General features: G+C 38.3%; 1 protein-coding gene across 1 annotated transcript; it reads right to left on the bottom strand.

Annotated features, from left to right (window-relative positions):
- On the bottom strand, positions 1-19,994 carry shtd (anaphase promoting complex subunit 1). Its single transcript, XM_085948915.1, has 21 exons — positions 19,865-19,994; positions 18,160-18,403; positions 17,232-17,537; positions 14,949-16,595; positions 13,805-13,965; positions 12,170-12,982; positions 11,153-11,315; positions 10,873-11,061; positions 10,021-10,183; positions 9,551-9,703; positions 8,462-8,702; positions 8,156-8,321; positions 7,823-8,002; positions 7,490-7,660; positions 6,002-6,220; positions 5,670-5,793; positions 5,271-5,472; positions 4,269-4,501; positions 3,243-3,494; positions 2,170-2,725; positions 1-529 (listed from the first exon to the last, which is right to left on the bottom strand). The coding sequence occupies exons 1-21, from the start codon at positions 19,886-19,888 to the stop codon at positions 56-58; spliced, it is 6,681 nt and encodes a 2,226-aa protein (XP_085805041.1). The 5' UTR covers positions 19,889-19,994; the 3' UTR covers positions 1-55.
- Positions 19,995-26,703: the final 6,709 nt, after the last annotated feature.

A 26,703-nucleotide genomic window follows, 5' to 3' on the forward strand; every position in this document is an offset into this window, starting at 1 on the left:
AATTGTAGATAAAAAATCATGTACAATATATTTATCTATAAACGAAATATAAAAATCATTTTCTATGAGAATTAACTATTTTCATGACTCGGTGAATAGACGATGCGTCTAAATTGAATTTATCGAGACCTACAAAGAAATCAATCAAACTTATACCGGCGTACGATACGTTACTTGCTAATACCTTTTTGGGTATATTATAAAACGTTACATATGACGTAAGCTTTCGTGGGTCAATATTATTCTGTATAATCTGTGAAGGATGGTGTATCGGATCATTGTAGATGTATTTCTTCAATGTTTTTCTCAGTTGCGGCTCCCAGGTATCGAATATTGAACCTGCGTATTGTTTCAATGATAACGCAAACTCGTTTGATATTAGAGGTTCATTTTTTCTTTTCACATTTTCGTCGCTAGTTTCCATTTCTTCGACCACAAATTTGTCATTGTGATTTTCTATTTGAGCAAATAATAGTTTCAATTGCCACACATGGTACACGCTCGGCGTTTTCGGTAAGCTTCTTAAAATCTGAAACAGATGGAAAATAATAATTTAAAAATAGGCAAAATAAATATACCCCCGTACCCGTAAAAGTTAGCAAGTGCACATTTTTATGAAATGGAGTGAAGTTTAATAATATGTTATCAAGAACTAATTGTATCTATGTTTGTTACAAGTGAGGAAGTGTCGGCAAGTCACTATCAGTAGAAACATAGTTTTGAGTCAAAGTCAAGTAAGAGTCAAAGAAAGTTTAAATATGTATAAAAAATGAAGATTGGTCTCTGGAGTCTAGAACTGTTTTTTTTTTATTTATTGGTTTTACAACCTGATGTGGATCTTTGCTATCTCCGAATAGAGGTTGTGATCGAAAATTATCCATCACAATCCTTTCTAAGAAATAATGAGAAAATCTTGAATAGATTTAACTGTTTTTTTTTAGTTTTCGTGATACCTAAGTGTGACACCTCGCCAATACGATTTTTCAAGGTATATCCCAATGACATTAATATGGACGAAGCATCTAGAAAATAAAATGACACTCACTTTGTGTCGGGTCTGCCGGATGGCGAAATTCATATTTTAATATCGGTATCCTACGCTCAAATGAACATTCTGCTTGTAAGCGGTCTGGCGACACCGCTGGGTCTGCCCATACAAAATTTCTGACTGTCAGGTTTCGACTCCACGGTTATTATTGTGTTACAAAATGCCAATGTGCCTAGTTAAAAATTGTAAAAAAATCTACTAAACACTCCAAGAAAGATGGGATATCACCTTTCATGTGTAAGTATTATTTATTATTTATAAAATGCTATTTTAAGATATTGATGAATGTTTATTCAATGCAATTGAATGACAGGAACCATTGGACAGTCAGTCGCCTGTGATTCGCTGAGCTCACTTGCGTCTAATCTCCGAGAAGTCGTAAGTAACCGAGAATCTGTTTCTAACGCAATGAGTCATGACACTAATACGCCATTACAATAAAGGTTATATTACTATAAATTCTCGAAGCTTGTATCGCATAATGGAAACGGATACGTCATATGGTCACGTGACATCTACCTATACATCTGTGAATGACTTTCATGTACAATTTCTCGTGCGCGCCGGGTATGAAGTGAGTTGTCCATTTAATATGTCATTGGTATATCCTGCCAATAAAAATTCTATGCTCAAAACAACAATCGACTGATTCTGGAGGGAGAAAATTTGCAGGGGAGGAAACCATGTGGAAAAATAATTATATTTTTTTTTTTTTAAGAAATGTTAATAAAAGAAGGAAAGCAAAAATTGATCTTGAATTTTTGGATGGAATTTTTTTTAGGGAATCCATCCGCCCAAACGGAAAAAAAACATAGCGTTTGCCGTATGTAAGATAAATAAAAACTTCTCGAGAATTCTCAGGTCGCTAAAAATCAATAAACCAATCGAATATTCTTTAATTATCGAATTTTCGAATCTTCTCGAAAAGACAAGAAATCATAGGAATATAATAATTCTAAGAATAGGTTTATATACAGAGTTTTTTTAAGAGAAATGTTTTGATTTCAATCCCAAGTTTAATCTTTAGATCAGTTAGATGGATGGCAGAATTTTAAGTTGTCTTATTAGCACCCTGCCAAAATCATAGTGACAATTGTGATGTTTTAAAATATTTTAATTACCTTAATAAACGTAAACCAGACTGGCAACACCGCTAACGTGTCTCCGATGACACACTCATATGTAACCATTGCCAGCAATTGAATAAACTCCCTCTCCTCTTTATTATTTTTATCACAGATGCAACTTTTCCTGGACTCTGATCCTTCACTCATATCCATTACACTAAAACTTCTTTTCTTACTCCGGCTATTATCTGAAGAAGATGAAGAAGGCAAACTAGATCTCTTTGACTCTCCCATGATTTTTTTAACACCTAAAAAGTAACAACTGCTGCATATTTTATCATCTTGTATCATCGACTGATCAGTTTTGACATCGTTCTTTTCAGTGGATCCATTTTGGTTCGGGTCGACTAGGTAATGTTTTGTAAAATTCAAAATGGCGGGGTCATTGGAGAAAGCGAATATGTTCTCAGGTTTCGCAGACCATACGTTGCTTTTTTCTGTCGTTAATGTTTGCGCCAGCAGGCTTTGGAATCCTTGAGGGTCTTCAAGATATGAGAGGCAGCCTGCCTTTTGTTTCACATCCAGCGTTGATGAATTATGTAGAAGTGATCTGAAAAATAAAATGGATTATTACATAAAAAAAAATATGATTTATATCCTATTTTTAGATGATGGGGTTGTTAATCTATCTCTATAGTAAATTACCATTGCTTAAAATTGTTCCTAAACAGAGACAAGATCATATTAAAAATACTTTTCTACAAGGAATCGTTGTTAGACATTCACCCATTGGAATTTTGAAACACAGATTAAAAATATGACTTTTTGATGATGGCATCAAGAGGTGGGCGCTCTACCAACTAGATTACCGTGGGTGCAGAATTGGTCTAAACTAGTAATACATTATTAGTTTGTGTTCTATTAATTATTCAAAGTATGTCTATAGAGAGTTCGGCAGTTATTTTACCATATAACCGGAAGAGATAAGGACAATTTGGAGAGGTTCAACGTCAGCGTAAACTGTGGGTCGATACGGAAGACACATACTTGATAATTTGACTTTTGATAATTTGACCAAGCATTTTGACAAACCCGAGCTAAGATCAAACAAAAACATAGGCACTTACGTTAATTGGTCCCAATTTCTATCTCGCTGAAAGACGATGGACCAATACCGATTATCATCGATCCTGACTTCTTTGAGCTTCTGAAGTTCAGGAAGCAAACATGGTGCTTTCATGCTTATAATTTGGTCACTGTTTAGCATTATGACTTGGAGGTGGACATAGCAAAGAGTGCCAGATGTTATGTCGCGAGGGATTATCAGCCTGGGTTCCGCGGCTAATACATACAGGTGACGGAAAGCTTGTAAATGATATCTGAAAGAAATATTAGTTTTCGTTAAGGTTATGAAAGGTATGAAATAATACGAATTACAATAAATACCCCTTAAAAGAAGATTCCGTAGACAAATACATTTTGCAATAATTTGGCAAGAATCTGGTGAATTGAGGATTTGTATGCAGAGAGAAGTAGATCGATGTAATATTTTATATCAATAAGATGCCCGTAGCTTAATTGGAAAAGCATACTGACACGAATTCAGCAGATAAAGGTTGAAGTCCCGTCGGGTGTCGTATTTTTTTTTTCAAAATGATTGTAAATGTGATTTTTGAAGTGAAACTTTTTTATGCGCAGTAGATGAGTGTATCTGGCTGATGTGTAATGAAAAATCGAAAAATAATTACTGTTGGCTTCCTGAGCACCACACCGAACTATTCGGTTGACAGCCCGCACCATTGAGGCAGTGAAAATATGAAAAATTTTGAGATTTCTTAGTACACACAAGTACTTGACAGGGTGAATAAGGTACTGTCCAACAGGAGCTTCTTGGCTACGTGTTAAAACTGTGAACTAACAAGCTCCTCCTATTTTTAACCGCACTCCGATTGAAGCGACTTCTGGTTAATGACGAGTTGTCCACGTGTTAAAACTGTGAACTAACAAGCTCCTCTTACTTTTACCCGCACTAGCGACTTCTGGTTATTGCCTAGATCTTCTTGTCGGACAGTAGATCGCTTTGATTTCGAGTCGGCTGGTTCACTGTACCTAGTGAAAAATATATGAAAAAACCAATAAAATTATCATCTCACCTATTATCGTGTGTGTGGGTAGGAAACTTGGGGAAGAAGGCGCAAACGAGGGCCGCGATACTCTCGGAGCTGGTCGAAAGAGTGTATCGACCCGCTCCAAGGAAAAGCAAGCCGAGAGCAGCGTGAACGGCCAACTGAGATCCGTAAGTAAGGAAACTGGCTCCTGGACCGGTCTTCGCTCGTTGTTGTCGACATAATCGCATTATCTGGAGATCACCGGTTCCTGCCATTACCTGGTAAAGAGAGTGAACAATTATTTGATAAGACTTCTGTATTAAGGCACTGGCATTGACTTGGATGTTCTTTGGATGAGCTATTCCCATAAATATTATGAGTGAAATGCACTTTGCGAAGAATGATAAGAAGAAGAAAGGGATTACGGTTCACAAATAATTGGTGTCTGGTGGACGTATTAAGAATCTATATTATATTAGTGAAATACAAGAAATCGGGGGATTTTAAGACTAAAAAATAAAACGAAATACATACAAGTCTTTTAAAATATATTTCTGCGAATAGAATCTGAATATTTTTTCGATTACCGCTTAGATACATAATGTTCAGAGGTTTTTTATAAGCTATATCAAATAAAATATCAAAAGTTTGTAACAAAATATAGAAGAAATAAAAGTGGTGATCTCATGTTTTTTACACTTATTTTAACGTAATAATATTGAACTATTCATACATAATATAGATATTTAATTTTTTGATTTACATATTTGGAAATTAAATCACTGAAGCGTTGTTAATTGAAATTTGCTCTGTTGCGAAAATGATGGCGTAATTACAAAGTCGGAGCAAGTCTGCCAAAGTAACAACACATATTTTTGTGTGAAAATATTTCACGTTTGATCGAAAACTTTAACTTCTGGGAATTGGAATTACAAACCCTAATGTGCACCCCCGTTGGTTCATTTAAACTCCTCTCAATTGTAACATTATATTTACCATAAACAATACGTCATACCATTTATATGAAATACAATGTAATACTCATACCATTGCAGCACTGATGAGAATTAAATTCAGTCCAGTTTCGATTGTACTCTTTCCCACCAGCTCTCCGACGCTCTTGGATCCGAGTGAAGAAAACTGTAATGCGAACGTCATGATGGTGTCGTACGCATCCTGGTCTGCTGAACCTGCAAAGCGGAGACCGATGGAGAAGCAGGCGCCCGCTACTATATTGCAGTATACTTGGCTGAAAAATAAGACATCTTATATAATTCTAGAATAAAGAGAAAAACTATATGAATTGGAGAAACTCGAGGGCATATCTGTAAACTTTTTAGTGTAAATGAATAATTATTATTGAGATCTTACAATTTAATTTCATATGTGGTATCTATGTAAAGAAAAACTATTTTAAAAGAATTGATGGTGATGAAAAATAATTACTTCATGGCCTCATAATCGATGTGGTATTCTGTTGGCTTGACAAAGCAATAAGATCTGATGGACATCGGAACATGGTCTTTCACCCATTCTTCGGTGGGTTCAATCGAATGCCACAATATCAACCCTGAAAGAGAGAGAAAAATTCAGTTGGGTATTAAATCCATTACAATAATTTAAAGTAAATATGGTTTTATTACAGAAGGTTCAAATATAAAAGAGTGAAATACTTACAAACTAAATTGGTACCAATGATATCTTTACAATGGTGTTAAGACAACTATTAACTCAAACTAAAATAGCATATGTATAATATAACAATAACATAAATGTACCTCTAGCTATAACTCGGAGTAGCAACAGATCGGGTCTGACATAGTCCAATAGGTAATGAGTGGGTGGAGGGGCGAGCCACTTTGCAACTTCCAGATTTCCGCTTTTGATGAAGAGCATTCCTAAAGCCAAACTTGCACCGGGAGCTGTCACGTCGACATTCACAGACGGCCCTTCGCGGATTTGGAATGATGGCAGTTTGTATTTTTCCTTTTGGGCACCTGAAAATATTCAACATTGAAATGAGCAAAGCAAGCTGAATCGAAGCACGCTGGAAGTGGCTGCTCACACCGCTGTGCACAGAGCAACTGCCGAAAGAAGCCACTTGCACCATCTACACCGCTTCCAGTATACTTTGGCCGTATGAATAATCCATATGCACTAAGGTCTGTTTAACCGTCAGTTCTGTTGTCCGTTCAGTCCGTTTTGGTCTGTTCGGTTTTGAAACGGCGGTGTATTTAGATGATCAGTTGTCCGTTCAGTCGAGGTTTCAGTTGCCAGGTCAGTTCGGAATCGGTGGTGTATATTTACATATATTTTATCCACTAAAATGAATATTAATTGTATAATTACTTTCTAAACATAATGGTTGGTGTAATTCAGTACCTATATTTAAAGAAATTATAATATTTCAATCTGAATTAGAAAAGTAGTATTAAAAATATGGCAACACACTAATTTACACGTTTATTTAACTGGCAACTCTAAAAACAGATACGATAACTAATAGTAAATCCATCGGGTCTCATCTCTGTTTTGGTTGTTTCAGTTGGCCACTTCAGTTTTGCATTTACACATCAGTTTAACGGACAGCTCAATGGAAACGGAGACTGATTGGATAGCAAAACTGATTGTTTAAAAGCACCTTTATAATAATACACATTACCTACCTAAGTATGTTCGTTTGTTTTTACAATTTAGAAATTATACCATAGATTAACATAAAGTTTGCATATTATTTTGAATGTGATTCTAATTTGGTAGTGTGTTGTTTGACTTTTACTGCTGTCACAATTATTTTCATTTTGACATACCTATTGTATGCCTAGATAAAGTTATTTTGACATTGATTTTTTTGTTTTGATAAGATGTCAGATATCATTGTTTTATTAACTTTAAAATTATTTAAAGGCAATCAAGTCAAAATACCCAAAAATGCAGTTCCAACCTTTTATATAGGAGGTGTCGAGATATTTATGGCAGATACTGGTGTACTGTAATGTGACTTTAGAGTGGACCATGCAGCCTCTCGCCATATCCAAACTAAAAATGTTAAATTTAACCTGGCTTGGTCATATTATGTTATGGATGTGTGAAGAGTGTCTCGACCTGCTTTGCCCCCTTTTCAAGCCAATAATTCAGGTATGACAGAAAACTACTAAGTAGCATATACATGGTATATATAGCAGATACAGAATTAGAGGCTCCGCATGGTGTCCATATGCTTCACTTAAGAAGCAGAAATGGACAAAGAAGAAGAAATAACCAACCTGTTAGCGGCCTCTTGTTGCCTCCAAGCATGTAGTGTCGGAGAGTGGCAGCCAAATGATGAGGAGCGGTCTTATGAGCCCCGAGACATACGAGTCCAAGACCTAGGCCTGCAGCCAGAGAATAACCTTCTCTCTCGCTGGAGTTTTCCATCTCCGGTCCGGGAGGTCGACCTAGTAATTATGAGAAACAAGTTTAATAATATGACACTCACGGCTTGCGATTTTCAAAAATTCACATCATGATCAAACTTTTCAAAGTTCTGGTTGTGAATGGTTTAATTTTAATTGATAATATCAAAATCAAAAAGAATAGATAAAATGATGAAAACGAACCTATTTCGCTGAGCAGGACCTGCGTCATGTGCGTGTGGGAAGTTCCTTGATAGAGCAGCCCCACCCCAAGCAGGGCAGCCACCTGAATGTTCTGAGGAATATCTAACTCAATGGAAGTCGGCGGCAAAAGTGCTTCCACATGAATGCCCATTAATTTTGTCGTTGATACGTCCATAGTACCTGAAAAATATACACATGTATGTGATTGTCAAATCGGGTATTTCTTGATATTTCACTACGGTAATAATAAATTATTGTCACATTGTCCGATAGTGCAACAAATAAATAAATTTAAATGATAGTATCCAATCTTCCATGTAGAAATTAAGTCACCTCGATACGTGGCAGCGATCCCAAGCAACAGACCGACGCTTGTCATTTCATGACATTTCACCAAGTATTCATAGATATTCATGAAAGCCATGTCTTTCAAATGTCCATTCAGTCCAAGGGCCATCAAAAAGCCAGCATGCTCAGTGGGCATGTCAGCATTTCCTTGCTAGAACAACGATATATTGGTATAGTTAAAAACAACAGCTCCGATCAGAGTTTAACTAAAAGTAGTCTTATAAACTTTTCATTATATATCAGCGAAATTCACTCTACTATGAGTAAAGCAGTTTCACTTTAATGATTTACCTTGGGCTTATTGTATACGACCCATGCAGAATCGATTCCTTTATTCCCGGACGGGACAAGCTTCAACCCTGCGGCAACACCATTGTGAAACAACGGCCACGCATTGTGGTGTGGTGAAACTTCAATGTGCGTAAGTTCAATAGTAGTATTTCGAGGTGGGGCTCGGCCTGTCGCACACAATTTTGGGATCACAAGAGGTTCAGTCACCACACACGGTGCTGAGCGTAAGGTCACCATTCCCCTGAAAATTATGAAATATTATTTGATAAGTACGACGAATTCATATTTCTGAAATCACACATCACTTCTCAAAACGACACCAGCTGAAAGTGAGACGTGAAAGAATTAGACTGGCATACAAATCTTACTACGGTTTACAGAGACACTTCAGATAAAGACTCTCAGACATGACTAAGCAACAAAGATGGTACGTGGCGAGGTAGGTACAACTATAAGCTATACACATTGTACAGTGATCAACTTGTCATGAAAGTAGGTACCTCCGTTGGCCAGGTCATGTCTCAAGCATCGAATACACTCAACAGGTTCGGAGATCAAGACTGTGTAGAAAGAAACAGAGCATTCATGAGGCTAAAGTAGTGAAGGGAGTTTGCAATATATAGAGGGGAGCCAAAACCACATTGGGTTGTCACTTAATGCCTCAATGACATGGAGCTACTTAACAAGCTGCTTGTAAATTCGCCCAGTGTCATCATCGAACAAGCTAACAAGCAGATTATAAACAATCTACCGAGAAAAGTTGTACGCCGGTCAACTTTACACGCTACACGCTGGCGTGTGGCCCTACTGCGTCTGCGCAGTAGAGCGATAGTAGCGACCTCGCGGTAAAAAACCAACTACTCAATACGTCCTGTCAAAATAGTACCAAAAATGATAGTTTCAACTCGCTAGCTTGTTGGCTTCTGAGAGTGTGGAAAGTTTTGTGTGTTATCATCACAATCGCACTAGCTGACTCGCCCGCTTTTAAATTCGCCAATAAGCAGCTTGTAAAGTAGCTCAATGTCATTGAGGCTTAAGTGACAATGAAAATGAAATTAATTTAGAACCTTTTGACTGAGAATTGCATACCTTCCAACTGGCAAAGCCATTGTTCTTGTGCATAGAGCATAAAGATGTCGTTCTTGTTCTTCAATAAAGTCATGATCGGAGACTTCTGGCCGCTGCGTCAGAGCAATGGTCACTGGAATCGAAGACTGAAGCAAATTGCACACTTCTGTCACCCTGGGAATAAAAGAACATAATTATTATAATTCACAAGATTTAAAATTACATGTCATTTTTTACAATGTGTGTTAACAATCATTCTTGGTAAGAGGTCTGTTAATATAACCTCTGCTTTATGTAGGCCCATAGGTCCCACTTCAAAGACATGAGCACACGTGGCTTTGTATTTTCATTTTTCATAGCTGCAGTAGCTTTTAGTTTATATCTTGGACTCCAGATATCATCTAATACCATTTGACTTGAAATATAAGTGGTGATGAATTCTCACATTTACTTTGGACTCACATAAAATATTTACTTGCAACTTTCCATACCTATGATCATTAGGAAACCGCAGTCGAAGTATCTTGGTGTCGATGTGTTCGAGTCCCGTCACCTTCTCAGCATCACTGGCCTTCAGAGGAGTGGAATGGTGTTCAGGGTCAGGATCATTAAACTGCGTGAATGCATTCTCTTTCGTGTCTTCTCCAAGAGCGCCTGAAAGAATTATGTAGTAATACATAAAAATGTAACTAATCCACGCCAGCAGCAGTGGCACAATATGCTGTTGTTATCAGTACCATTTTGCCATGTCAGATTTGGCATTGAAAAAGAGCATTCATAGAAGTCTTAGCCAAATAAATTTAAATGGGCCTACTAATAAACACAGCAAAACTAAATATTTTCTCGTATTTGTTACGCCGCAGGAATCTATATCTAAATTGGACATCACTGCGTATGAATCTGACGTACATCTTGGCCGCCTCACAAAGAGGTTTCGTAACAGATTCTTGCTTTATGAGAAATGGATGTTAGCCCCTTGCTCAACCTGAAAAAAACAACATATAATTTCGCCAGCCCCGGATTCAATGTCAAGACCCACGACTTAATAAGTCGATGTGTTATCGCTTGGCTATTGTGGGCACACGTAATATAACAGAAGAAATTAACAAGATAATCACATCAGCACAGAAGACACCTCTAAATCTTGTGCTTGGCCATTAATTTGGTGAAATGAATGTGTACAATTTTCCCATCCTTATGGCAATAAGTGTAATAAAAAAGTTCATAAAATCATCTCTACTTATATAGTCCAAGCTCTTTGCTTGAACTAAACTTCAGATTCCTGTGACCTCTGCTTTACGGAAAGCTTTATAGTAATGAAAAATGATAAATAGATTATGTACCTGCTGTGGTATTTTCTGTGTTCTGCAGATTAGAGTTCTTGGCTTGCAGTGCCAAATCTTCTCTCATTATGAGGGAGTAAGCCTGATGGGGCCAATCAACGGGAGGGTTCATTTTGCACCGAGATATCGTATTCAGGAGAAATAAGTTGATGGCTGGAGGAAGGTTTTGGACATCTCGAAGGGTGTAGCCTGAAATTGGTAAAGAATACGATTATAATATTAATAATTCTTCATTATTAGGTGGTTGTTTTACTTCTGACAGATGGTTTTATTACGATACCTTTCATGCAAAGCATTAAGACGGCGGCCTGCTCAACATTGGAGAGATCGGAAGAGTAGGACGGATCTTTGGAACGAGGTGTGCTGCTAGCGTTGATTCCTTCCCTTGATGACACCATTATTTGAACAGTGCCAGGCACACCATTCGCAATCAGTCCGGTAACCTAAAAAATCAAATATGTAAAAAAATATTTATCTAGTTACATCAATAGTGAAATCAACTTGAATATCATGGTGAATCAGAATTATTTTAATAGATTATGTATTTGCTTTGCAGGTTAGATATGGTAATCTGTTTTTTGTGCTGGTTCATCTAAATAATATTTAAATCTAAACATATTATCTTGAATAATGATAGTTTATTTTGCCTGGATGCCTATCTATATATGTAAATTAATTGACGCACTCTGCCCTTTTCAATTCAGTAATATTTGCATAATAATGTGAATGTTTTGGTTTCAGTATAAGTCGACCAAGTTTTGTGTAAAGTATGTAGTAATTAATACAACAATACCATTTAATCATAACAAATTTCGGTATAAGGGTCTATTTTAGCGATGTGTGCACATTTAATAATAATTCATGAAATGACTGTTTGTGTGAATCTAAAACTGTGCTGTAACCAAGGATGTCACTTTCTAGATGGAGATTTATGTGATTTCCTTATAAAAATCACTGAAGGAAATTTCAGTTTGACGTAAGTGCCATTTGTTGTATTGAAAAAAGAAATGCCAAGTTGCATAATGACAAATTAGTATGGTATTCGCAGTTTTTTCTATTTCCCTTTTTACCATCACTTTTATAAGTATGGTTTTCTTCAACATATTTGATTGTAATGCTTTTTGATAGATGTGGGTAATAACAGTGTGATCATTGGTACAATTAAATCTGCAATTGAAAAACTGACAGCTAATTTAATCATTAGTCTTAGTAGTCTTTTTTTACCAAAAGATTTGTCTTCTAGTGAAGCTTTTTTCGACATATTTAATTTTATAAAGTATTAAAAATGAATAATCACCTCAATAATGTCACGACATAGAACGTTAACATTGTTTAAATAAGGGAACTTCATCGGACTATTTTCCTTGATGAGCAAATACAGATGCTGGAATATATTTGGCGGCTCGATATTGAAATAAGCGGGCTGATTGAGCTTCTTGAGATCCTGCTCTGAAATGTGCGACTGCATCATCGAAGACTCCATTCGGCAAACTGTAGGATAATCTTTCCAGTAATGATACACATACGCTTCCAATTTTAAATCGAAACTCAATTGATGCAAGAACTGAGCCAATAGCTCCAGGTCTTCGACTAGAAGTATATTCATCTTCAACTCCTCGTATACCAGGTGTAAGGAATACAGCACAGGTAAAGTGTACGGGAAAAGGAGGGAGTTTGTACTGATACTTGTGGTTTGCTTTTCTATACAATAATCTGGTCCGGATGTATCCATAAGAGTCGAATTTTTTTGCGTTGCTTTTACTGTTTTGTTTGTAGTATTTAATTCGAATCCGTTTGTCATCATCTTGGAAGCCATATTATTAGTGTGATTTGTCAGATTCAACATGGCTGCCAAAGGGGTTCCGAGTGAAACGTGATGGCTCGAGTTTAACATATATTCCCAATCGTCTTGCGTGCCGTCTTCGGATGCTCTGTGTCTCTTTGTTTCGACTTCCACATTGACGGTCTCCGGTTCTTTGGTTGAAGAAATTTTTGATACATCGTAACCGAGTAAGGTGAATAGCAGTGACACGAACATGGACCATTCCACCTTTGGGCAGAGATCGTGCGTTCCGGGAGCATTTCTTACGCCATACCATTTAGATATTACCTGAAACAGTAAAAAAAATGTGACAGATGTAAAACTTTTTATTTTGCTTCCCATTCTCGGACATGCTGCCATTCAATTTTAGGAGTTTTGCTATTCTTAGAAGGTACATTTGCATGTTTTGTTTTCGTAATACACTTATGACCGTTTCATTTCGCTATTTCGCCAAAATTGAGTCATAAAAACTCAATAGTCAACGTAAAATATCATTTCACAAGGCAAAATGTGCATTTACTTGCATATTACAAAGATTTATACCAAACATAATTAAAGTTTTCCATCTCAACTGTAGCATAATCATAAAATAACATACTTTCAAGGAAATAAAAAATCGGCAATAATCTCATTAAATACAGACAATGTTTAATGTCTATCAACATTGAAATTGACGTATCCTTCAAATTTTGTTCAAAATGACAACGGTGTTCAAAGTTATAAACCGTTGAAGAAGCCAAAAAACCAAACAGAGTGAAAGAAAAAATATAATAAAATTGAAATAATATTATATTATGATTGGACAAAATAGATATAAATACAGGTAAATAAGCAAAATACCAGTTATATGGCCATAAAATAAAATACGAAATGAATGAAGTAATTACAATAATTATGAAAGTATAAAAAGAATGTTGAGCAAGTTGAGTATCACTTGACACAAAAAGTTCATTTGGTGTTATGCTTGAATTCCTGTAATGGAGAAATTGAACATGTCGATAGATGTACTATTAGAACGAGAATGAATCCTTAGTATTGAAGAATGAATAAAAAAGTTTGATTCATAAAAATCAATGTGAAATAGGTCACAATTTTGAGTGGAGTGCGTACCTGCATTACAATGTCTTTCTGTAACACTTGTTTTAACGCGGCTATGCATTTGAAAATGAGCGAACTGGACGTTAAATCTGGTAGAGTTATTCTGTACAGGAGTCCTTTGCCGTATTCTAAAGTCAGTCTATTGCCAACAGGGTCGCGCAAACCTTGAAGAACTGAAAGATTAATACAAGAATTAATTAATGATTAAAATGGAAAACCCTATATTTATTTAATTAGGTAGCTGTTTAATGTCGATTAACGGAAATTTTCATTAGCGAAAATTTGTATCGAAACATATATATTAAAATTCGCCATAATGTCGCCAGCCACCTAATGTTCGTATTAAAAAAATCCCTAAATGGAATTTTTATTCTGTAAGTATATCGAATTTATAAAATATTTTTAAAATTTCGTTACAGTGAAATTCCATATAACAAGTGTTCATTCGGGAGAGTTAAATGTGGTAAGTATATACTCCAAAAGCAAAGAGTTTGAACTACTATAATAGAGTGAATAATACAAACTTTTTATTTTAAAACATTTGTTAATGTTTTCAGACTAAGTCAAGGGCCACTATTATAGTCAGGCCGTGACACAAAACTGTAAACTTCGATCATAGTGCTAGTTATTGCTGATACTTTGAATACAATGTGTTAAACTGTTCGTAGAAAATGATAATTGTTCAAATAATATTATATAATTGAAAATCCTTCATTTATGGCAAACAGGTTACCTACTGCATTGCATTTGAAGATAATTAATAACTAGCGCTATCACGTATCTCATGATAATCGCCTCTGCAATAAGCCCGAAATGTCGAGGGAAGAAGTACACGTGCTGGAAACCCATGAATCTATTACGTTAAAAAACAACCATGAAAGTCTCAAATATTATATTCATAACTAGCGCTACCATCGTAATTCACAATTCAGTGTCACAGCCTGTATATTATAGTCAGCCTTAGTTTAAGTATGGTAGAATTGGTAAGCTAAGTATAGAAAAAATAATGTTTTCTATCTTGATTTGTACAGAAATAATAGAAAATGGATGGGATGCACTTGTTTTTGATACTTATTTACTTCCTATTATTTGAGATTTTACATGATTGTTTATCCAATAATGGCTCGTTTTGTATAAGTCTATAAATTATATTTACCATTGCAGTCTAAGGTGCTGTCGTCCATAGAAAGAATATTTTGCGGTCGGTAGTGATGAGGAACGGGAGACAGCAGGTGCAGCGCAGAGTCGTTGAAAACTGGCACATTTCTGGAATGACTACTAGGCAACAAGCTACTTCTTCGAGGAAACGAAGTATCAAACAGTGACACCTGGTTGTACGGCGAAGTGAACAGTCCGGAAAGAACACCACCAATGTGCACTTTACCGATGATGCAAGAACCGGAGTATAATATTATATTACCAGACAAATCTATCAGTGCTATCGTGTTAAGAGACGGTAATACTACAGCATCTTTCGCCGGCACCGAAGTCACGACTCCGACTATCAGTTTCTTAAAGTCGCCGCTACCAATAGAATGCGTTGTGGTGAGACGTGCAATTTGTAATTGTTTACCCGACCCGCAAGATACGAGGTAGCAGAGATAATGTTGGCCGGTGTGGTCGCAATGTAGAAAAGTTTTTATGGCCGCCGAACATGTGTGAGAATTATCACGTGCGACTCCTTGGTTTTCAGTCCATATGTGCTCGAAACAAAGATCCGGGTACAGTGGTTGAGATGGAGGCGCCGGCGGTGACGTTGCTGCCATCATCGAACTGTTGGAAGCCTGCCCGATGGACGCGTGCGGCGACAAGCCCAACCTGCTAAACATCCCGGCCATAGGACTGTTCACCTTTGAGTGTGAAGGTGACCCGAAAGAACTCGCAGGTCGCGAAGCGTAGGGACTGCCGATTCCTCCTAACCAACTGTAAGAATTATTCTTGGCCACACTACTCCCAAAAGTTTTCTGCGCAGTGTTGTACCCTGATAAACTAGATGCGAGATTCAAATTTCCTGAAGGACTTAAAATAGTCGATGTTCTGTTCCAATCGCCGCAGACAGACCGGCATTCTTCTGTCGTGGCTTTTCTGATCGAGCACAGGGTATGTAGTCCAGTTTTGGTAGAATAGATTAAACATATACTTGGAAAATCGCTGACGTATACGATTTGCATGCTTCCGTCGTTGTAGTATTGCACGCTTTCTTGCGCAGGCTTCATAAGTACAGGTGACATTTCATCCAAAGGATGCGTTAAGGAAAAACAAGTTGGTAATTGGATGTCTGAATCACCGAAAGTAGACGAAATACCACCGTAGTGATAAGAAGACACATTAGGGTTAATTCGTGAAGAACTGGCACTCGTTCTATTGCTTGTCATTCGAAGATGCGAGAAATTGAAATGTGTTTTGTTATTCCCGCCATGTAAAAAAGACTGCCGCGTCTGAGGAATAGCTTCCTTCTCCAGTAGCATTCCATATTTAGTACTCCAAACGTTTTTCACTTGGAATACGAGACTTGTGATATAATCTTGGCCATCTTCGGTGAAGGCTCTCAAGCTATTGGAGTCGATGATGCAAATGCTGGGAATAGGTTCATAGCGTTCTTCTTCCACGCTTTCTTTTAAATTGATTGACGACTTGAACTCTCCCTCCAAGCAATTCAAAGCATTGAACATGACTCTATTGTTGACGTTCGCATGGAAGTTGCAGAATATGGCGTGCTTAATGGGAGACTCGCACGTGTAGCACGATATGGTAACTCTGGATTCAGGATCGCTCAATTTAGAGTCAGGATTAGAAATTAGACCTAAAAAGGAGAAAGTCATATTTAATTAAAACAACCATCAAGATTGTCATCCGTAATATTATGACACTTTTTAAATGAAATTTTATTACACAAGAATTTCCAGGAATGAATCCCGCAGGTCTGTGATGAGAAAATATCATTATTTACATGACAAACGGAATAAAAATCAGAGCTGGGATCGATCATAAACCTTTCGATCAGCAAGCACATACGCTGCCGATTGCCCCATTCTGGCCATCGGGTGAGTAACAATAAATTTTTACCTAAATGATTTCTCTTTATCGATATAGAAAAAAACTATTATTGTAGATATAAATCAATAAATTATCGATTTTTAAAAGTACCATGTAGCATTGACAGATGGCAATATAAATTATATTTGTTAATTCATTCCAATTTTAATCAAGTATTTTACTTTCATTAAAAATATCAACTGGCCGGTAAGTACTAATAATGTACATATCCAACAAAAGAGAAAAAAAACAAAAGCTTTTATTCTAATTTTATTTTATTTTCTTCATTAATTGGTATGAGTCTCAGGTTGTTTCAAATTATGTATATTCAATAAAGAATGTTAGATTCTTAATTTTTTAGTATTATTTATGAAATATAAAAAAAAATGATTTTAATCCTGACCTTTTGACCATATTGCTGTCTTCCCTTTAACGTACAACTCCTCTTCATAACAGCAATCAACCTTAGGATTGGGTTCATCGGAGACATCATCGGGTGCGGCCATCATGCCGAACAGACTGTTGTTCCTGGAGCAGTGAATGGAGCTGGAGTTGGAGTTGAACCTGGATGAGCTGAGCCTGCCGCCGGACAGTTCATTCTTGACGGAAGTGTTGAACTCATTTTTTAGCTTAAAGTTTGGCAGCTCCGTGTCCATGAACTCCGGCTGGAGCTTTGTTATGTTACCGGGAGATTTTGAAGATGTGAAATCTAAAAATAGTTCAACATAAGTAAGTATATATTTGTAACTGTACTACAACTGAAATGTAATGGCTGCGATTTCCTAGCACTGTACGTAATGTAAAGGACGGAAGTGAGCATAAATATATTATACATGAAAGAGCAGAGATTTTTACTTCCACAGATTGCCGCTAACACATTCACAGCCATTATACAATGGTAAATCTATACTATTAATTTTTCAAATATCAATTTAATGCTTCAATTAATAATACAATTACTGTCTACCCTAGAGTTGTTAGAACATTGACCAAACCAAGAGGGAGCCTTATGAAATTTTATTATCCAAACACTTAATAGGATTTCTGGAAGGTTTTTAGTGTAGTAGATTTGGTAGCTGGAGCAAAGTTTATATTTTGCAGGTAGATGAGAATTGACATATGACGGCTCGTTTGTACATAGGTGCTATATTTGTTTTGACTTTTCGATACGGATGACATATGAAGTTTGCCACAAATCAATCTGCAACTTGAAATAAATTTAAATTGAAACAATAGACCACGAGGCATTTTTCTTTAGCTTCACTACACTTCACAGCTAGACGTTGTTCGCTTTGGCAATCAAAGTGAGAGGGATATTTTTATATTTTTACCTCTCCTGCTGTTGTTGAGCCTATTGGCGCAGATCTGCCTGACGCACCACCATTCGGCGGCGGTGTCAGTGGACGCCTTGAGGAGATCGGCGTCCGCGCTGCATTCGCTTCTCTCCGAAATGGCCACATTCTTGAGCTTGTGGAGCAGCGACGACTCCGGTGGGCACTGATTGCTTGACGATGACGATTTTACCACAGAACCTGGATGTCTGGAGATCGCTCTACGACCGTGAGGAATAAATTCCTGCAAATATTTCAATTTTGTATGCTCGTTGTCAATGTTCCTTCCAATTTGATGCTGTATGCATGCAAGACCCGTGGCACTCATGAGTTTGTACAATCATCATGGAAGCCAACGTTTTCCTTAATATTATGATGTGGCATATTTAGATGATAAGATAGCGTGTACGACACAAACGGACGATAATGGCTTAATAATTATAACCGTAAAATTTCCGACTGAACCGAAGATGTTGGAAAAATACCTACTGTTCTAAACGCTTTTTTATGTATCATACTTAGAATACCCTGTTAGGACTAGACTGCGGCAAGTTTAATGTGAAGCGTGGCCGTTTCGAGAACTACAATACTGGCAATCCTTTTATAATATAAAGCAGCGCCACGACGGCGGCCATGACACTTCAACTTATAATTTTCGCACTCTATGTCATATTCAAATTGTTCAAATATTGTGCATAAACTTTATGTCCCTTATACCCCGTTTACACATGAGGATGGATTTACTGCTAACAGTACGTATTATCGTGGAAGTTGTAAGATTGCGTGCATGGATCAAAAAAGTTCAGAAGCTTCTGAATTTTCACGCGACAATTGGACTGTGCAAAATCTGCGCCTGCACATTAGCACAATAGTGGCGAACCTACCGGAAATAAAAGAACTACACCGCGCGGACTCATTTTGATGTTTACTGATTTTCACGACCTGTCAAATAGCACCATATAATGACAACATCGCGTCTCACTTAGTCTTGAAGAATGAGATTAACGAGATAGTCAGCACTTTTATATTATATAAATAGTTATTATCGCGATAGTTTCAAATACACACTATTGGTGCAATTATGCAGGATATCAGTTTGTGTGTGAGTCAGGGTATGGACCTAATAGGTTGAGCAAGTGGCTGACATCCATTTCTCGTAAAAAAACAAAATCTGTTAATACAAAACCTCTACTCTGTGGAGGCCCATATGATCCTATTAGGATCGGATATGGTCAAAAAAAAAAATAAAAAATTATGGTACACATCAGTAAAAGACAACTTGACATCTGGTTGCAGTAAAATATTGGTGTATCTATTTAAATGAGATATATAATCATATAACACTAAAATATGTTGGTATGTAGTGGCTATTCTACGCAGTGTACATTATATTATATTAGTTTCAATGGTTGTAATAGCATGATTTTAAAAAATGGAGTTTGTTAAAACAAAAATCGATAAGTAGACCTACTTAGTTGTTTTGCATAAAAGGGTAACCTTTTCTACTACTGTAATATAGTATTGTATAACACGTATATGGTCGGTGAGAACCTCTCCATTTGGGCAGAGATACTTATTTTCCGTGTAATACTGTAATAAAAAAGAAATTGATGGAAAAGGGTAGGTTATGTTTTGCATTACCTACAAAACCACTCGCTGAACCTAGAAATATGAATTAATACATGTTATTAAATCGTGTACAAACCAAAGGCTCTGAAGCAGCAATCATTGCGAGATTTTCGTCATCCAGATTTGCTGATTGAATTTTCTTGATGACAATATAAAAATGTCAACAACCATAACCTCTTTTAAGCGATTTTGACAACCGTTCATTCAAAATTTAATAAAAAATTCAGTTTTGCCAACACTCCAATGTCTCCAATGAAAAAATTGTATATGGCTATTGAGTATTGGATGAGATTTTTGTTCAAGTATCCACTACACATAATACTTTTTTTTTTTTTTACTCATAAAGACGCCATAAATTTTAAGAGGGAGAGTTTACTCATATTATTTTATAATTTTTTAAGGATAAAATGTAATAACAGAATATTATGTTTTCTTAATTTTGCACATGGCGTAGTATCTTTATAGTCAATTTGGTCATTATATAGATATTTTATGAGAATTAATGAGTGAGTTCATTTATTGGGGAATAATGATAATAACTTACACACTTGAGAAAAATTGCACAGCCTTTAAGTCTTCAATCTCTTTGCACAGCATAGATTACTGATCTACTGCTACCCCATACCTACCACCTAAACATGACCATGGCCAAAAAGAACGCCTCCCTTATTAAATACCAAAGAGTGACCTAACTGTAAAAATATCAGGCATCATTTTTAACAAGACTATAGATTGATTCCGTTGAATTCATCCAAAAGTTGAAAAATATCTAAATAGGATGATTGTATTAATAAAAATTTAGGTAGGTAACCATTAAATTTGTAAAATAAAAATTAAAAAGAATTGCATTCTTAGTTGCATGACGTCGCTATAGATTGGTTTGTCGAATATCCGTTTTTGCCAAAATCGACCTTTTAATGCAGAATGACTTTTTGTATCTAAATTATTCCACGACAGGTACCCGCCGCGAACGGTCACACTTACGCGTCCCGATACCAGTAATAACTCCGGTACGATTCCGCCACTCTTCTATACCGCCGTATCTCGCCACCTTGCTCCGCCACCCTCGCCGATTCGATTTCAATAGGTACGATCCTACAACATTCGTTGAAACGATTCCGCCACTTTTGCCGATTCAACCCGCCACCTTTTGACACAGCTCCACCGTCACCACCGCCCACCCAGTTGACACCCAAACGACCTATTCCGCCAGAAACAGTCTTTCTTAAGATAGATTCGACGGCCGATTGACTGGAAACTCTTCTGCAAAACCACCACAGCACATAGAAGACCATCACCAGATCTCCAAAAAAAAAATGTATATTTTTTTTCTCTCAAGATTCATCCACAAACCGCTACAACTACACAAATTTTACAAGAAAATTGAACCAGACATCATCTCCCTAATGGAGATAACCCCTTCGACCCCCTCCAGCAACTACCAGCCACCACTCACAAACAAAACAAGCGATGAACTGGGAACCACCTTTTAAAAAAATAACAACTAATAACAACCAAGGAGCCAATGGACATCCAGACCACACTCAGAACCATTCTCACCATACTTACTACATGCAAAATCCTGAACCCCCCTTCCACATACCAGAAAACCCCCTCCTCCCAACCGAACTCCGTCAGCTTCAAGATCAAACGCCCCCGATTCACTAAAACTGCAAAAGTGCACAAGAAAGCCGATTCAGAAGAAACCCTCACCAGCTCCATGCCTACAACCTCCGCATTCCAAAACCGCCCTACAGAAAATGATGATTCCGACGCCTCCTCCTCCTCATACGCCACGATTACAAAAAAAAAGATGTACTGAAAATTCGCCAAAATCCCCCACTCCCTCCACCCCAAAATCGACGCGCAAAAGGACAGCCTCGGATGAAACACTACCAACCCAGCAATAACAAAAACCCACAAACCCGAACAAGGACGCCACCAACCAGAAAATCAGGATCCCCCCATCATTCTTCACTCAAAAGCCGACTACCGCACCCTTATCAAGGACATGACTCTAGCCGGCATCAAACCCGGCATCGCAACCAACACCAAGGACGGAATCAAAATTGATCATACTGATTCTACCTCCTACCGAAAGTCAGTAGCCTTCCTTGAAGACCGAAGCATCCCTTTCCATTCTTACATGATGCACGAAAACAAAACATACAAAGTAGTAATTCGCGGCCTCACTCCTGATTTCGACGAAGAAGACATCAAAGAGGAACTAATCAGACTCGACTTCCCGGTGATATCGGTCCAGAGAATGAGGCGTGGCCCCAGTCGGGAGCCTCTTTCTCTGGTTCTGGTTGACCTAGAAAAAACTGACGCCGCCAAAGACATCTACAGCCTAGAATACCTATACTTCATGAGAATCCAAATTGAGTCCCTCAAAAAAAAACAAACAACAGGACAATGCCACCGATGCCAAGGCTTCGCCCACTCCAGCAACAACTGCCGTGCCCCCCCAAAATATGTGAAATGTGGACAATCTCACTTCACTCATGAATGCACCCACACCCCCCAAATGGGTCTAGCCACCTGTGCAAACTGCTCAGGACCTCACCCCGCCAACTTCCGTGGATGCCCCAGTTTCCCACACCAACGTCAGCAACGAAGCAATTGTTCACACAGACAGTCCTGGCCAACCCCCTCATGGCAGAGGCAACAACACTAGCACTGGCAACCCATGCCACAACCCCGACAGCCCAGCCCCTACAAGGAAGCCCGACCCAACCAACAGACGTCACCACCCGATGCCCCAGACAATGAGTCGTTCTACAACAAGGCCTCGACTCACACCAGCAACCACAAAAACAACAGGTCAGTCGCTCAACCCAACCGATTCCCTAATACCCACACCACACCTTCCAATTCCCATCCAGATTTCAACAACCTGGCTCGCGCCATCTCCCAAATGCAAAAAACTATGTTGGAGGCGACAGCTATTCTAGCACAAGCCACAAAAGTTGTCCAAAATGACTACTAAGACCCAACTGATCTCCTTACAGACGGCCATGTGGAACGCACACGGCACGTTGATCAAAGATAAGGGGGAAATCTTAAATTTCCTTACCTTACATGACATCGACATCTTCCTTGTCAACGAAACCCACCTCAAACCCACCTCCCATATTAACTTCCCGAATTACACAACTCACCGATCAGACAGACTTAACAACAAAGGCGGCGGTACCGCCATCTTCATGAAAAGTCATATAGATCACTGTGCGGTGCCCGTTTCCCCTTCACAGTCAATCTTAGAATCATGCTCCGTAGTAGTCTCAACACGCACCTCTGGTCCCGTTAAATTCACCGCAGTGTATGTACCTCCGTACTCACCTGCAAACCGCAACGTGATATCTTACACAGATTTCAATAACCTCCTGGACGCCAAAACCCCCTCCACATTTATCGCGGGCGACTTTAATGCCAAACACCCTGAATGGCACAGCCGCATACCGAACACCAGAGGGAGACTACTACAAAAATTCATCTGCGATAAAAATGCCAGCATAGCTGCACCCTCAGAACCAACTTACTACCCCACCAATAATAACCACAAACCGTCACTAGATTTTGCTATTCTTATACAAACAGAGTTCATACACGAAACAAGGGTAGTAAGCGAACTTAACTCAGATCACAAGCCGGTATTAATCCATCTAGGTGACCCATCAGATGCGGTCTCAGCTCTCAATAGATATACCTCTTCCCAAATCTCATGGGAGAATTTTCAAAAAGCTTTAGAGGAAAAGCTCACCCAACCAACCCTTCTTAACACTGAAGAATGCATAGATTCAGCAGTCGCGACATTCACGGGCGAAATCCTTGAAGCCGTAAACTCAGCCACCACAGTTAACCAATCAAATCCAACACACCGCCCAGACATCCCACAACACATTAAAGATAAAATTAGAGATAAAAACATAGCCAGAAAGGAGTGGCAGGATCTCAAGCTCCGCACTTCCAAAACCAAATACAATAGGTTACACGACGAAGTCAGAAATGAACTCGCTGAATTTCATAGCAATAAATGGTACGATAAAATCAGTAGATTAATCAAGGGCAGTTCTTCATACTGGTCCCTAACAAAAACTTTAAGACAAGATAAACCAAAAATAACCCACCTTCAAGGGCCGAATGGCCCGGTGTATTCATCCATAGACAAAGCCGAAGCATTCGCCTTGAGCATAGCTAACCAATTCTCTCCGAACACATACGATAGGTCCAACAAGGAATTAGTAGAACACGTACGGCTTGTCACCAGGAAAGCCAGGGCTATTTACAAAGAGAGGTCAGACCCTCCAGAAAATCCTCTAAAGCTGACCACGGCTTGACAACCGCAAAGCCCCTGGTAATGACGGACTATCAAACCAAGCCGTCAAGAACCTCCCAGACAGAGGATTAGAAATCTTAACGCAGATAATCAACGCATGTTTAGAACTCCAATACTTTCCAGCAGCCTGGAAAGCAGCCGACATTGTACTGATCCCAAAACCCGGCAAAGCTCTAACCAAACCAGAAAATCACAGACCTATCAGCCTACTGCCAGTACTAAGTAAAATCTTTGAAAGAGTCATAAAATCCAGACTTCAAATCATGATCGATGAATTAAGCCTCATCCCGGACATCCAACATGGATTCAGAGCAAGGCATTCAACCAACCATCAATTACTTAGGGTTATAGAATACATAACCAAATCCTACAACAAAAAAGTCTTCACAACAGGACTCTTTTTAGACATCGCAAAAGCCTTTGACAAGGTCTGGATCAAAGGTCTCATTGTTAAATTATCAGAATCAGGACTCGATAAAGCAATGATTAACACGATAAGCTCTTTTCTTCAGAATAGAACTTTAGAAACGGTATCAGATCCACAACAAAAACACCCACAGCCGGAGTCCCACAAGGATCTAGGTCCCACCCTGTACAACTTGTAGACGTGGGACATAACGATTCCCATAGACAGCACCGGTAACTCTACCATCTTAGCACAATACGCGGATGATACAGCTATCATAGCAAGATCGCATAACCTCAATCAAGCCACCAAATTAGTCCAGACCTCGGCTAACCAAATTTCCAATTGGTGTGACAAATGGCGAATTCAAATCAACCCTTCAAAAAGCACAGCCGTCATATTTTCCAAACGCATAAACAGAAGACACTCACTTAATGTTAAAAAAATTGTAATGTACTCACACCCCATCCCATGGGACAAATCAGTCAAATATTTAGGCCTCACCATCGACAAAAGACTCACTTTTAACCCACACATTAATATAAAAAAACGCCAAGCCAAGGTAATAAACGCACGACTTCAACCCATGATGAGTAACAAAAGTAGACTGTCTACACGAGCAAAACTTCTGCTATACGCCACAATCACTAGACCCATAATGACATACGCATGCCCCATCTGGGCATATTCAAACCCAAAACACCTGAAAACTCTACAGATAATACAAAACAAAACACTGCGTAGAATCACAAACGCACCCTGGTTCGTACGCGGTTCTACGCTGCACAGAGATCTCAACTTAGAATCCATCCATGACCACGTCATGAAATTGTCAGAAAACTTTTACAAATCCATGACAGGCCACCCTAACCCGACCATCCTAAACCTATCAACCTACGATAAAAGCGACACAGATTACGTCTATAGGAGACCGAGGGCGATCCTTGACGACAAACCACCATAGTTCCCCTCACATCCCAACCACAGACTACCTCAACCCGAGCGACTTAAACCTCTGTTTAAAAACCAACCTTTAAAAAGACAAATACTGATGTTCGACTCCTCCCCGAGGATAATAAAAGATGAAGGGCAACCTGCCGCCCGTCGCTATTGCGCGGACGGAAGGAACTTTCCTCCCCTGACTTTTTAGGGGGATGTAATGTATAAAAGACAAAATACTGCTCGGGTGATACAATCGTGCATCGGTGGAAGATTATATTTATGTTATCATGTATGTACACTGTACTACCACTGTATTATAACTAATACTACTAACAGCCAAAGCTTTCATATCAACAACCAAGAGATGAAGGAGATAGGGGGCCCAGCCCCGGAGCTCCATCCAAATGTAAAAAGCTATACACCAAGAAGAAGTATCTAAATGGACCAGAACCATACTTTTCTTCAAATTGCTTTGTAATGAATACAGCATTCATATGCTGTAAAAACAACAATTTAAATACTTCCATGTATTTAAATATAGGATAATGACATTTGTTTTTCACCTCCTGAACATTTGTCATTTGGTCTATTCGACAGACCAATCCTACAGCGACTATGTAGCACGACGGCTATCGGCGAGATGTACGAAAACAGTCACCATTTGATGCGGTTGAAGATTTGTGAGACTAAAATATGCAGGATATCAAACTGTGTGTTTCAATCATTTTGCCCAAATTGTTCTCCGCAAAAGTGTTCACCGGCATACTGGAGACGCCAAACCTGAACCCCACAACACAATAGCCGAGTGACACTTTTGACCATGTCCGATCCTAATATAATATGGGCCTCGATGGAGTGGAGATTTGTATTAACAGATTTGTTTTTATGAGAAATGGATGTTAGCCACTTGCCCAACCTATTAGGTCCATACTCTGTCTCGAGCACAAATTGAAAAACAATATGTGTATTTGCCAGACCCAGGATTCGAACCTGGGATCCACTACGTTATAGGTATACGCTTAAGCTGCTCGCCCATAAAGTGGGAGTGACACTACCGATACCTATATTCTGGGCCCCCTCCAAAAACAAGCCAAATCCTTTGTAAAAAATCCACATCAGCAATAGAGGCATCTTTCTTTACGTGTGATTCATATTTTGAATTGTAAAACTATGTTACATTGTCATGAATGAAAACTTCTGATATTATATGGAAAGTACATAGGTACTT

The sequence above is a fragment of the Rhyacophila brunnea genome, unplaced genomic scaffold (assembly GCF_057557595.1).
Source record: "Rhyacophila brunnea isolate RB1 unplaced genomic scaffold, BYU_Rbru_1.0 scaffold_21, whole genome shotgun sequence".
NCBI lineage: Eukaryota > Metazoa > Arthropoda > Insecta > Trichoptera > Rhyacophilidae > Rhyacophila > Rhyacophila brunnea.

What these genes read in the sequence shown, in the direction of transcription:
- shtd (XM_085948915.1), bottom strand. Translation starts at nt 19,888, where the DNA reads ATGATTGCTGCTTCAGAGCCTTTG. An exon ending in GCTCAACAACAGCAGGAGAG is followed by an intron (nt 17,538 to 18,159) that starts GTAAAAATATAA and finishes AACTATTTTTAG; the next exon opens with ATTTCACATCTTCAAAATCT. An exon ending in CGGTTTCCTAATGATCATAG is followed by an intron (nt 9,704 to 10,020) that starts GTATGGAAAGTT and finishes TTTTATTCCCAG; the next exon opens with GGTGACAGAAGTGTGCAATT.